This window comes from Myodes glareolus, chromosome 10 (genome assembly GCF_982192425.1).
Source record: "Myodes glareolus chromosome 10, mMyoGla1.1, whole genome shotgun sequence".
Lineage (NCBI taxonomy): Eukaryota > Metazoa > Chordata > Mammalia > Rodentia > Cricetidae > Myodes > Myodes glareolus.
In genome coordinates, this window is record NC_142035.1 from 18,494,138 (window position 1) to 18,507,710 (window position 13,573).

At 36.4% G+C, this 13,573-nt stretch overlaps 1 protein-coding gene across 1 annotated transcript in view; it reads right to left on the reverse strand.

Annotated features, from left to right (window-relative positions):
- The window catches only part of Top1 (DNA topoisomerase I), an 88,881-nt gene that overhangs the window by 38,224 nt on the left and 37,084 nt on the right, over positions 1 to 13,573 (reverse strand). The window contains exons 6-8 of the mRNA XM_087911049.1: positions 9,484 to 9,579; positions 7,197 to 7,272; positions 1,563 to 1,669 (exon numbers count right to left, since the gene is read on the reverse strand). Of these exons, the coding sequence (XP_087767175.1) occupies positions 1,563 to 1,669; positions 7,197 to 7,272; positions 9,484 to 9,579 (279 nt within the window). The remainder of the gene's footprint in view (positions 1 to 1,562; positions 1,670 to 7,196; positions 7,273 to 9,483; positions 9,580 to 13,573) is intronic.

The window sequence follows — 13,573 nt, forward strand, 5'->3', positions numbered from 1 at the left end:
TACTCCTCAAACTATTCTACAAAATAGAAACAAAAGAAACACTGCAAAATTCAATTTATGAGATCACAGTCACCCTGATAGCCAAACCACATAAAGATCAACATAGAAAGAGAATTACAGATCAATTTCCCTTATAGACACAGGTGAAAAAGTACTCAAGAAAATACTGGCAATGTGAATCCAAGAACACATCAAAAAGATCATCCACCATGACCACGTAGACTTCATCACAGATGTAGGGATGGTTCAACATACAAAAATCTATCAATGTAATCCACCACATTAACAAACCAAAAGGAACTGGTTCTCTCCTTCTACCATGAGTTCCAGGAATCAAACTCAGCTGATCAGGCTTGGCTATAAGAAAGCGCCTTTAACCAATGAGCATTCTCATCAGCCTAAAAATTTCAGCTAAAAAAATTTATGGGACAATACGATGGCTCAGAAAGTAAGGGTGTTTTCTGCATAAGCCTGGCAATTTGAGTTTGATCCCCAGCAGCTACACAATGGGGAAAGGAAAATACCAATTCTAAAAGTTGCCCTCTAACCATCACACATACTTTGTGACACATACTCAACCCACATATCATTTTTTAAAATCTATTTAAATTAATTAATCTATGTATTCATTTTTAAAAATTTTTTAAAAGCTGTTGCAGGTATGCATGTGAGGATATGTGATCATATGTGTGTACATCTGTGGGACTCCGGGTACTTGTGTATACAAGAGGTAAATGTCAAATATTTTCCTCATCACTGTGTATTTTATTTTATAAACAGGTTCTCTAACTAAACATGGCCCGCAAACTCCAAGAATTTGCCCATTTTTGCATCCTCAGTACTGGGATTACAGATGTGTCCTGCCATGCTCAGGTTTTTACAAAGGTGCTGGGGATCTAAACTCAGATTCTCATCCTTGTGCCACAAGAAATTAATTTATCAACTGATCTATTACCCCAGCACGAACATTTTCATTTCTGATGTTTTAAATTAATAATTTCATTATGGTTCTGGTTTTATTTTGCTCAAAATGATCTTCACTTTTCTAAAATTACACAAATATTCATCAAGATATTCTTGTGGAGGTTTCCTAAGAGGCAGCATTCCAAATATGATTTATCATAGGAAACACATTTCTAATAGCAATAAGGACACAGGAAAGTATGATAATTCTCAGCATAAAGATAGATAGGCAGGCTTAGCCTAATTTAACATTACAGAGGGTACACATGCACTGAAATATTACATCACTAATAGGGATAATTTGTAAGGAATGAATGAATGCATTTGTGCCTTCCTCCTGTGCTGAATACCTTTCTATACATAAGCTACTTCTAAAACCCATTCTATTCAATGGGATTAAACTAGTTTTGAGATCCACTAGGTTTAGAGCTAGGAAATTACTTCATTAATACCCCAAAACTTTTTTTTAGCTATTCTTATAGAATTAAGTATTTCCCCCTTAAATGTCAAGAAATTAACCTTAATAATTCAATGCTTGCTTAATTATGCTGCACAATCAAAGCGAGAGCTGACAGCTTAACCCAGTGCTGAAATGTTACCATTTCCACTTCTGCTCCTCTTCCTTTTTCGGCTTCTTTTTCTTGTTATCTGACTCAGCAACTTTTTTATCTTTATCTTTATTCTTGGGTTTTTTCAATTTGCCATCCTACAAAGAAAGAGAAAGCACTTAAGTCAGGACTAATTACACATCAGGAGGCTGTTTTGGTGAGCTACCCAAAAGAAAAACTATAAACAAAAACTGCTGAAACCGGCTGGTGGTGTTGGTGCACACCTTTGAACCCAGCACTCACTTGAGAGTCAGAGGCAGATGGATCTGCGTCTGAAACTAGCCTGGTCTACAGAGCGAATTCTAGGACAGTTAGAGCTACAGAGAAAACCCTGTCTCAGGAAAAAAAAAAAATACTGGAACTAAAAGACCTTATATCTAACACCCCATCACCACAGATAAAAATTTATTGATAACTTACAAAGGAGTATTTCCCCTAATCCCTGACAAATAATTACCCAGGAATATCACACGACAAAAGCCTAGTAAACTACTCCAACAGTATTCCCAGGGTAATTTCCAAATTTACTTTAAAAATCTACTCATTTCGAATCTTCAAATCTAATGAAGAATAGAAAAACTATGCAAGATTCTTTCTGAAAGGGAATTCTGTGACACGGTTGCTGCTGCTTACCGTGTCATACAAACACAAGAGTATTCTCAACTGTGAACTGCTCAGAGTGGCACAATAAAAGAATATCATCAGGCATGGTGGTTATCAGTTATCTGTAGTAGTAGTGGTAGTACATCAGTTACCAGTAGTAGTAGTTATCAATTAAAAGTACTCTGTGTGTATGAGCAGCAGTAACCGAGTTACAGGAGTTCAAGGCCAGCCTGGGACATAGAAAAAGAGACTCCATTACAAATACAAAATGTGCTGGGGGGCGGGAGGTGGGTATAGCATACACCTTTAATCTTAATATGGGGGAGACAGAGGCAGAGGGATCTTTTTGAGTTTGAGACCAATTGTATGTGCATGTTCTTGAGTGTATATATGTATGCATAAGAGTCTCAAGCAATTTAAAAAAAATAAGCTTCAAACCTATGAGTAATTAATATTTACCATTAAAGACAAATCTAAAAACAAGTACACATCCCAACTAAGGTATGACATACAACAGATATACTCAGCAGAATCTGATTTCTTCTAAGTTTGATCTACATTTCTTAACATCATCTAAGACTTTACTTGGTAAGTTTTATATAGCAATGAAAGATGATTTATAGGATGGCCCAGCTAGAAATCATTTGGTTTGTTCTCTCCCAATCATAATCAAGGTAGTTCTGAAATCGGTTTGCTATTTTATTAAGGTTATGTAGCTGTTGCTGAGCATAATGAGACCATAAATTTATCTTAAAACCAAACAAACAACAAAAATCAAAATAAGCAAACAAACACAGAACGACTAATGGAAATGGCTAGAGAACATTCTATAACTCTATAAAAGGATATCAATCAAAGAAGGGATGAACTTAGGTCTCTAAGCAGATGATTTTTGAAGACAAAAAACAAATGCTATAGTATTACACTGTAAGTAGATATGAGTACAAGTGAGTAGAAGTAGAAGGACAGCATCAAAATATCCCATCAGTGAGTAGGGAATGGTAGCTCATGTCTAAAAAACCCTGTAGTCAAGAGGCTGAGGTAGGAAGACTGCCAGGAATTCAAGATCAGTCTGGGTCTTGGAGTAAGACTCCATCTTAAAAATACACAATAGGCTGGGGCTATAACATACACTTTTAATCTTAGTATTCAGGACACAAGAGGCAGAGGGATCTTTGAGTTTGAGGCCAACCTGATCTACACAGGAAGTTCCAGAACAGCCAGAAATACCAAGTGAGATCCTGTCTCAAAAGCACAAACAAAAATAGGGGCTGGAGCAGAGGATATTGGATTTGGTTCACAGCACACATAATAGTTAATAATCATCTAAAACTCCAGTTCCAGGGATATGATGCCCTTTTCTAACCTCTGCAGGTACCCACCATACAGGTGGTACACAACATACATGTAGGCAAACTCTCAATACACATAAAAATTTAAAATAAAAAAATAAAGGTACAAAGAGGGGGGGAGATAGAGTGATAACTCAGATAGTAAAAGTGCTTGCTGTTCTTGCCAAGGACTGGGTTTGGTTTCCATGACCCAAACGGTGACTAACAACTATTTCCAATTCTAAAGATCTGATGCCCCCTACTGTTTTCTGTGAGCACATGCATATGGTGAACATAAATATTCATAGAAAAACACAGAAAATAAAATTGAATGTGATAATAAAAAAAAACAAATTTGCATCATATGATTTAGTGTTTGCTATGCCTTATTTTAATCTTGCCTTGCTTTGATCTTCCCTTGATCTGTACCATTCCCGTCTTGAAATGGTAATGTTTATTCTGCCCTGTATATTGAAAGTTCATAATTTATATATGGTTTCATAGGAACTCAGAATTAGGAGATTGAACCTCTCTGAGACTGGACTTTTAAGTGTTGAGATAAACAGGACTATGAAGTTAAGAGTGAATGTATTTCGAAAATGAGATATTCATAAGCCCATGAAAACACAGATGAAAAGGGAGGGGAAGTTCTGTTAACAAACCAAGGGGTAAACTTGTAAGTTAGTCTTTACTGCTAAGTTGGTTAAAATCTAGGATCTAAGAAGATACCACATCATGTCTGTGAGAAAATCTCCAGAAGGTTAACTGAGGAAAGAAGACCCATTTATTAACTGTGGGCAGACGCATCCCAAGTACTGAAGACCCAGGATTAATCTACTGCTCCCTGGCCTGTGAGTGTAGCATGACCAAACAACACTTCACTCTTATGCCCTAACAGAAAATATTTCCTCAAGTATTAAGCCAAAATAAACTTGACCTTGTGTCACAGCAACAGATTAATAAATATTTTTTAAAAAATATTACACTAATAGGTAAAATGTTCCTAATTTTATGTTATCATTTAAAAATAAATTTAAATGAAAAAAGTACATCTGTACTTTCTTCTGGGAGAAGGAGTTGGAGAATTACATTAATTCAGATGATGTTCACTACTTAGGCTGAAAGACAACACAGGATAGGGAAATGCTGTTCAGTTAAGATAGCCTCTGAACAGCTTTTAAACAGGCATGTATATGATCCCATCGGGAAACTACTGCCTACACTGTAGGTTTTCTTTTCTTGGTTTTTGAGAATGGGTTTCTCTGTGTGGTCCTGGCTGTCCTGAAATTCCCTATGTAGACTAGGCTGGCCTTAAACTCAGAGATTTGCCTGCCTCTGCCTTCCAAGTGCTGGGATTAAAGATATGTGCCATCACTGCCCAGCACACTGTAGGTTTTCGGGCTTCAAACTGGGATAATCAATAACCAAAAGACATCAGAACAATCCCAGAAACAAATTAAAAATAAAAACTGAATGCCAATGAAGTTTAATGATTAATTCTGACATCTGGGGTACATGCCATAAGAGGACTATGAATCAAAATTCAGTCTTTCAGTCTGTATTTTCTCACAGGGAGGGGAGTGCTAACTAAAATATAAAGTCAAAAGTTTTCTTTTCCAAATTGTTTAGTAAGAGAGCCATTTTACAAAAAGGCAAAGCAATAGATTGCAAGAAGAACTTGACTTTTACACTTCTTTAACCAGTCTATACTGATTATCTAAATGAGAGTAGAGTGGCTGGCCATAGTAACAGCTACTCAGCACTTCACTATCAATTCCATACACTGGTTCTCATTAACTTGAACTTCTGCTAAACAGATACTAAGGATCTGAAAAACTACAACTTTCTATCTGCAGAACCTGATTATCTCTTTAGCTCACTCTAACTCTACCCATGAATATTTTAAACATTTCACTGAAGGCCTTTCTTCTTTCTTCTTGTGAAGTGAAAGGACCATCACACTCTCACACATGAGGCAAGATAACATGACAGATAGTGTGTTGGCTCTAGACTCACAACGTATGAGAAAAATCCTGGTTGCACAATTCAGTGGTATACAACCTCTAACAAACGATCAACTGCTCTACACCTTAAGTTTACATATCCATTAGTAAGGATGGTACTATAGTCATCTCTTGTGGTTGCCACTAGAATTAAAAGACACACATATAGAAAACTGTCAGGAATGAAGTAAATATCTATTATACATTTAAATATGCATATCAAGTTCTTAATAATGTGATAAATGACATTTTTATTGCTAGTTTGTGGTTCAGGCTAGATTTGATCTCATAATTCTCCTGCCTCAGTCCTCAAAGTGCTGAGATTGCAAGTCTGCAGTCACCATACCAGACCAAATTATCCCTTCTCTGCAAGGCAGGGTCTCACTATGTATCCCTGCGGAGCCTAAAACTCTGACTCCAGAGTGCTAGGATTATTAAAGGAGTGTGCCAACACACTCAGCCTTAGATTTGCAATTTTAAAAACTCCTGGCCCACTATCACTAGCATTACTCCTGGTACTTTAAGCTATCCACTTTTAAGTCCATTTTGTCCATAACATTGACTGACCTCAGAACATAAAAGTTAAAAATTGTACTCAAAAGCCAAAGTTTAAGAGCCTTAGGGACTGCTGCCATCTTAAAAAATTTCTGGCTAAAAACCTTTTAGCACTAGAAATCAAAACTACCAAAAAAAATATTATTTATTATTTTTAATCTTTAGAAAAGCACTTGAAGCCAGGTCAGTGGTGGCGCACGCCTTTAATCCCAGCACTCAGGAGGTATAGGCAGGCGGATCTCAGTGAGTTTGAGGCCAACCTGTTCTACAAGAGCTAGTTCCAGGACAGGCTCCAGAGCTATACAGAGAAACCCTGTCTCAAAACCACATCCCTGCCCCCCACCAAAGCATTTGAACTAAGATAAGATTTTTAGAGATGATTATAAGCCAGTATAAGAAGAGAGGAATAACGTGTATTCCAAACAGAAGAACAGCATGAAACACAGAATCTGGTATGAAAAACAGAGACAGCCAATATGGCTACAGCAAGGTGAGCTTGGGAAGAAGGCACAAGATACAAAGTCCAGACTGATGAGTGGTGCTCAAGAGCTTAGATTTCATACGATGAGCAAGTAGGCAATCATTAAAGGACTTTAAATTAGGACTTATTTAAAGTCAATGAAGAGCATGCTTTATTGGATATACAACAGTTTATTCAAATCTTCAGTGTTAAAAGCCAAAATGGTATGAGCATTTTTCTGCAAACCTGCAATGGCATAAATTCAAGTATCAGTTAGCAACGCAAGCTACAAGTAGACTCAACGGTAGCTAAGGATAACCTAAAGATACTCTGGGGTCACTTCAAGATGTTGGCACACTGAGTGCCACAGCCACAACTTGCCTGTAAAACCTTTCTCCACTGTTACTACTACAACAAACCAATAAATCAATCCCCAAAACTCATTTGGCTTCAAGAGTTGTTTTAGGAACAATGAGATGGCTCAGAAGTTAAAGGCACTTGATGTCAAACCCGATAACCTGAGTTTGATTTCCAGGAGAACCAACTTCTCAAAGCTGTCCCTTGATTTCTACGTGTGAACCATGATATGCATAAACACACACAAAATAAAAAAAGAAAAGTTATGTTTTTAGGTTGTTTTATTAAATCTTAAGCCTCAAAAACCTTTACTAACCTCCTCTTCTTCTAATTTTCTTTTCTTCTCCTTCTTGATATCTTCTGTCTTAATTTTCTTAGGTTTATAATCAGCACTAGAAAGGGGAACACGAATATGCAGTTAATGCAACTATGACTAAAGAGTTCTCACCTACAGGATAAGACTCTCCCAACTCTTGAAGTGTCCAAGGAAGATGTGATGCTGTTATTCTTGACTAGGCATTCTATACTAACTGGAGCAGAACAAGTGAAGGATCAGACAGGACTGGAGAAATGCTCAGCTATTAAGAGCACTGGATGCTCTTGCAGAGAACCTAGGCTTAGTTCCCAGCACCCACATGGGACAGCTCACAAAGTCTGTAACTCCAGTTTCAGAGGACCTAATATCTTCTTCTTTAGGCCTGTGGGCACCAGGAATGCATGTGATACACAAATGTTCAACTCATAGACAAAATAAATAAATATATATACTGTGTGTGTGTGTGTGTGTAACTAAAAGAAAGAAACAGACTAGAAAGCAATAGATATAGCTCCCTGATGTGGGAGCTGGGAACCAAACTTGAATCCTCCAGAAAAACAAGCACTCACAACCACTAAGCCATTGCTGTAGTCAATATTTTTGATTTTCAATTATTCGATGCATCTATCTGAGTGCTCATATTCATATGGAGGCCAATGGACACCCTCAGCTGTCCTCCTGAGGAACATTCTCCATCTCCTTTGAGACAAGGTTTTGTAGGGGCCTGGGCTTCACTAATTAAGCTAGGCTGACGAGTCAGGGAGTCCCAGGGATTCTCCTGTCTCTGTCATCCTGGTCCTAGAATTATAAGCATGTGCCACAACACCTGGAATTTATATGTGGGCTCTGAATCAAATTTAGATCCTCAAGCTTACAAGGTAAACACCAACTGTGCTACAGCCCCAGGCATTCATAGAGTATATATAATAAGCTACATGGACTCAAAACTAATAAATAAAATGTATTGTAACTGGGTGAATCTAGGAAAGAGCCTTAAATAAATAACAAGAGCAATTTTTTTATCTCTGTACTGAAGGTTCCATATGTATCAAATGGCATAGATCCTAGAAAACGAAGAAAAAAATAATTGGGGCTGAGTCTCAGGTAACCCAAGCTGGCCTCAAATCACTATGTATTCAAGAATGACTGAGTTTCTAATCCTCTTGTCTCCATTTCCTAAATGCTGATATTATAGCATGCACTACCACATCCAGTTTAATGTGGTGCTGGAATCAACCTATTGCTTTCTGTGTGGCAGGCAAGCACTCCACCAACTGAGCTACACCCCTAACCCAATTTACCTGTAGTGTAAAATTAATCATGAATTCTAAGTGACTAAATAATTTAAATATTCTTCATTAATATTGTATTACTTGAAATTTCTATACTACATATGCCTATCATTTTAACATGAAGGAAACACATGTGACACATAACTCCCATAAATTAATTTGCTTAGCAAACCCAATTCTCAAATATCAGAGTCTATTATGCAAAATGCCAGTTAATGTAGTTTTTGTTCATTAGAGATACACACACTTATTATTTAAATATATTTTGGAAGTACTGCTCCTATTCTAATTCATTTTTAACATTTTATAATATATATATATATATACACACACTTATACATGTACATGCACACATATACACACACTTGAAAATAAAAGAAATGCAACACAACAAAATTAACCAGACCCAAACCTCAATGAATGTCTATACTTAGAACAGGCATTCAGGAGTTTCACATGCAATTTTACATTTCAGTACTGAATATATTTTATGCATTTATCCATCACCAAATTAAAAAAAAAATCCTTGACAAATCAGGACTAGAAAAATAGCTTTATATACTTTCATAACTAATTTCCATCACCTACATTTAGTCCTTTGTCATCCCTTTATATTTAACCTGTCCTATTCTCTTTCTTCGTGGTACACAGTATTCACATATACATTTGTGTTTACACACACACACACACACACACACACACAGATCTCATGAGAGAGTGTGGTTTTTCTTCTTTCTGAAATTATGTAACCATGCTTAATACTATACATATTAAATCCATCTATATTCCTGCATGAATCTTACTTCATTTTTTTTAGAGATGAGTAGTATATATTCTATTATCCACACACATATGACATTTTCATTATCCATTCATCTGTTGATAAAGAAGATTGATTCCATTTTTTGTTTTTTGTTTTTTTGCACTATAGCATCCTTTTGAAACTGAAACTTCATTAAATGTTTCTCTTTAGTCAAACAGGAAGAAATACATACTCATCCTCATCTCGAGGTCTCTTCAGTGGCTTTATATCCTCTTTTGGAGGAGCAAAATAGCTATCATCTTCGGGATCATCTTTAATTCGTGGTGGACTAAAAAGAGAGAGAGAGAAAAAAAAACAGCCAGTTACTGATTCTAGTTACTAGAATGTCTACATTATGTTAAATAACACAAAGTAGGTGTCTGGCTAGTTTTATGTCAACTTGACCCAAACTAAAGTCTCATCTGAAAGGAAGGAACCTCAATTGAGAAAATGCTTTTAAGATCCAGCTGTAGGGCATTTTCTTAATTAATTACTGACTAATGTGGGACGGCCCAGCTCACTGTGGGTGGCTTTACACTGGGCTGGCAGTACTAGGCTCTTTAAGTAAGCAGGTTGGGTAAGTCATATCGAGCAAGCCAGTAAGCAGCACCCCTCCATAGCCTCTGCATCAGCTCCTGCCTCCAGGTTTCTGCCCAGCTTAAGTTCCTGTCCTGACTTCAGTGATGAGAAGGCATAATTCAAATAAATCATTTCTTCTTCAAGTTACATTTGGTCATGGTGTCTTGCCAAAGGAATAGTAATCCTAATCAAGACTGTAGGCATACTTCATCTTATCAAGGAAAGGCTAAAGTACACATGTATTTTCAACACTTTTGTATTCCATTACAAGCTTATAAAAACCTAACTTAGGTAATAATACTGTCTTCATATTATAGATAAATGGATAATGCCAAGATTCAGGATAAAGGACTTTACTCCAAATAAACATTTTCTTTTCTCACTATAGTTTAGCTGCCTTTGTCAGTAGGTCTCAAATCAGAGAAATAAATTAAAAGTTTTCTTAACTTACATGAAGGATCAACTATATATGTGATCCATGTTCCACAAATGACCCTAACTGTTTTAACAACCCAAAATTAAATAAAGTGTCTACAAGGAAAGAAATAAAACCTACCTGCCTAAGCATGGTATGCTAAAATCATGCTGTGGCAACGCCATACATATTTTATTAAGTAGCACAGAAAAATGACCAGTCATACAAAATTACAACAAAAAGCTAGGTAATAAATAAGTATCAGAATAAAGTAAAGTTATTCTCATTAAGTCAAATTTTCCACTATTCCAACTTGTGGGTTAGGTTTCTTACTTCACACAAAACATGCCTAGAATCTTTTGCTAAGACTTTGCCCTCTGAAAATATAGAGGACACAGATTTTAGGATAGCAGATCAGAAATTGCCTGTGTGTTAAATGATAAAAGACAAGAACTAGGATAAGAAAGAACATAATTTGGAGGTTGGAATAAACGAACGAATGAGTGAATAAATAAATAAATAAAATAAGCTTGGAAAAAAGTAGATAACTACAAGATCTGAAGGGAGCACTCAGTAGTTAGGAGCACATGCTGTTCTTTCAGGGGATTTGAGTTTGATTCATAGCAATTTTATCAGATGACTCACAAATGCCCCAACTTGAGCTATAGGGAAAACACCACCCTCTTCTGGCCTCCACTGGCACAAACACACATGGCATGCACACACATACACACACCCACAATCTTTAAGTATTATTGGAAAAATGGTTGATCAGTTAAAATCACTGGCTATTCTTCCAGAGTACCCGGATTCAATTCCAAACATGGCCGGCAGAATATTAACTCCAGGTCCAGAGGATCTGATGCCTTCATTTCAACTCTGTGAGCAGCAGTCAAGTAGGCGGACAAAATGCCCATACACATAAAATTAAAGTAAACCCTAGTAAAACAAGAAATAAAAGCTGAGCACTGGGCTGGTGATATGGCTCAGTTATTAAGTGAACTGGCAGCTCTTGTAGGGGTCATGAGTTCAGTTCCCAACAACCACAGAGTGGCTCACAGCCATCTATAATGGAATCTGATGCCCTCTTCTGGCCTGTAGGTGTGCATGCAAATAGAGAAGCATATGCATGTAATAAAGAAATCTTTAAAAACTATTTTTTTTAAAAAAGGCTTAGCATGGTAGCACATGCCTTTAATCCCAGCACTCAGGAGGCAGAGGAGGGTGAACCTCTGAGTTAGAGGCCAGCCTGGTCTATAGTAGTCAGGGCTACTAGTGAGAACCTATCATGAACCCTGCTCCACACACCAAGTATAACATTAAAATCCTAGACATATGTTTCTTACCAAAATTAAATGAAGAAGCTATAAACAAGTTAAACAGATCTATACATAACAAGAAAGAAACTGTAGCAGGAGTCTCCCGATAAGCTGCCCACAATTAGATAAATTCACTGCCAAAATCTACCAGCTCTTTAAAGATTAACACCAATACTCTTCAAGCTGATCAAAAAAGAGAAAGCAACACCATTACTAAGATATCAAAACCAAGTAAGGAAATAAAATTATAAATCAATTTCTCGGACAAATATAGATGAAAAATTCTCAAATATTTGTAAGTCAAATTCAAGAAAACACGTACAATGATACATGACTAACGGTAGAATAGTTCAATACCTACAAATCAATAAAAGCAGTTACAGCATATATACAGAGTTTGGGGACAAAAATCACATGATCAATGATGCAGAAAAGGCATTTGATAAAGTTCAACAACACTTGCTGATAAAAGCTCTAAAGAAAACAGGAATATAAAGTACATACCTCAACATAAAAAGGATATATATAATGACAAACTTAAAGTCTATATTATATTAAATGGAGAAAAACTGAAAACATTTCCACTATAATCAGAACCAAGAGTAAGGCAAGAGAAAGAAACAAAAGGGATACAAAAAAGAAAGGAAGAAATCAAAGCATTATTAAAAGATCCTTAAGACTCCACCAGGAAACTCTTTGATCTGATAAACACTGTCAAAAATAACACACAAAAATCAGTATTTTGTTTTATATACCAATAATGAACTTGCCAAGATGTAAACTGGAGGAGGTGGGTCCCTATTCTAATAATAGCTTTAAAACAAAGAAGCCAGGTAATGGTAGTACAAGTACTTAAATCCTAGCACTCAGAGGCAGAAACAGGTGAATCTCTGAGTTGGAGGCTAGCCAACAGAGAGAAACCCTGTCTCACAAAAAAACAAAACCCAAAACCGAAACTGAACAAAAACACAACTAAGGTCATCAAGATGTATCAGTGGATGAAGGTGCTTTGCTATCAATCCTGATAATGAGTTTATTATTACCTGGAACCCACATGGTGGAAAGAAAACTGATTCTTAGAAGCTATGCTTTGACTCCACATGGATATCGTGGGTATATCATGTAAAGCACGTCGTGTGTATGTACCATGCGCTTATGCACACAAACAACCACACAATAGATATATGGTGATGCCTGTCTTTAATCCCAGTACTCAAGAGGAAAAGGAAGAGGAAGAAGACCTCTGTGAATTCTATGCTAACTTGGCTTACATTGCAAGTTCCAGGACAGCAAAGAAAAGCAAATACTCTAGTAGAAATAAATCTAACAAACGCAGTGAAAGAAAAACCTGTACAATGAGCATTAAGACTCTGAATAGAGTGAAAAAACATTAAAAAATGCAAAGACTATCCATGATTGCATTGCACATTGGTAAAATCAGTACTGTGAACCTAACTATATTATAAAAAGTTATCTACAGAATCAGTGTGATCCCCATTAAATTCCAATGACGATATTCACAGAATTAGAAAAAAAAAACATAAAATTTATTTTAGTATAAAAGATCCCATACAGACAAAGCAGTCCTAAGCAGAAAGAACATTGGAGGCATGGTCGCAAACTCTATTAAAGACCATGGTAACAAAAATAGCATAAAACAAGCAAGAAAACCAACAGAACAACAACAACAAAAAATCCAGAACAAACCCGCAAAGCTACAACCACCTAATTTTTCATCAAGGACATCAAAAGCATTGAGAAAAAGCAGTCTCTTCAGCAAACGGTGCTGAGAAAACTAGACAATTACCTATTATCTAAAAACAGATCAAGGGCCTTAATGTAGTATCTGAAATTCTAATCTTTCTGAGGGAAACACTTTCAAAATAGATATAGGAATAAACAATTTTCTGGAAAGAACCCTTATAGCTTATGAAGTAATTGTCAAGAACTGACAAATGGAATTGCACACA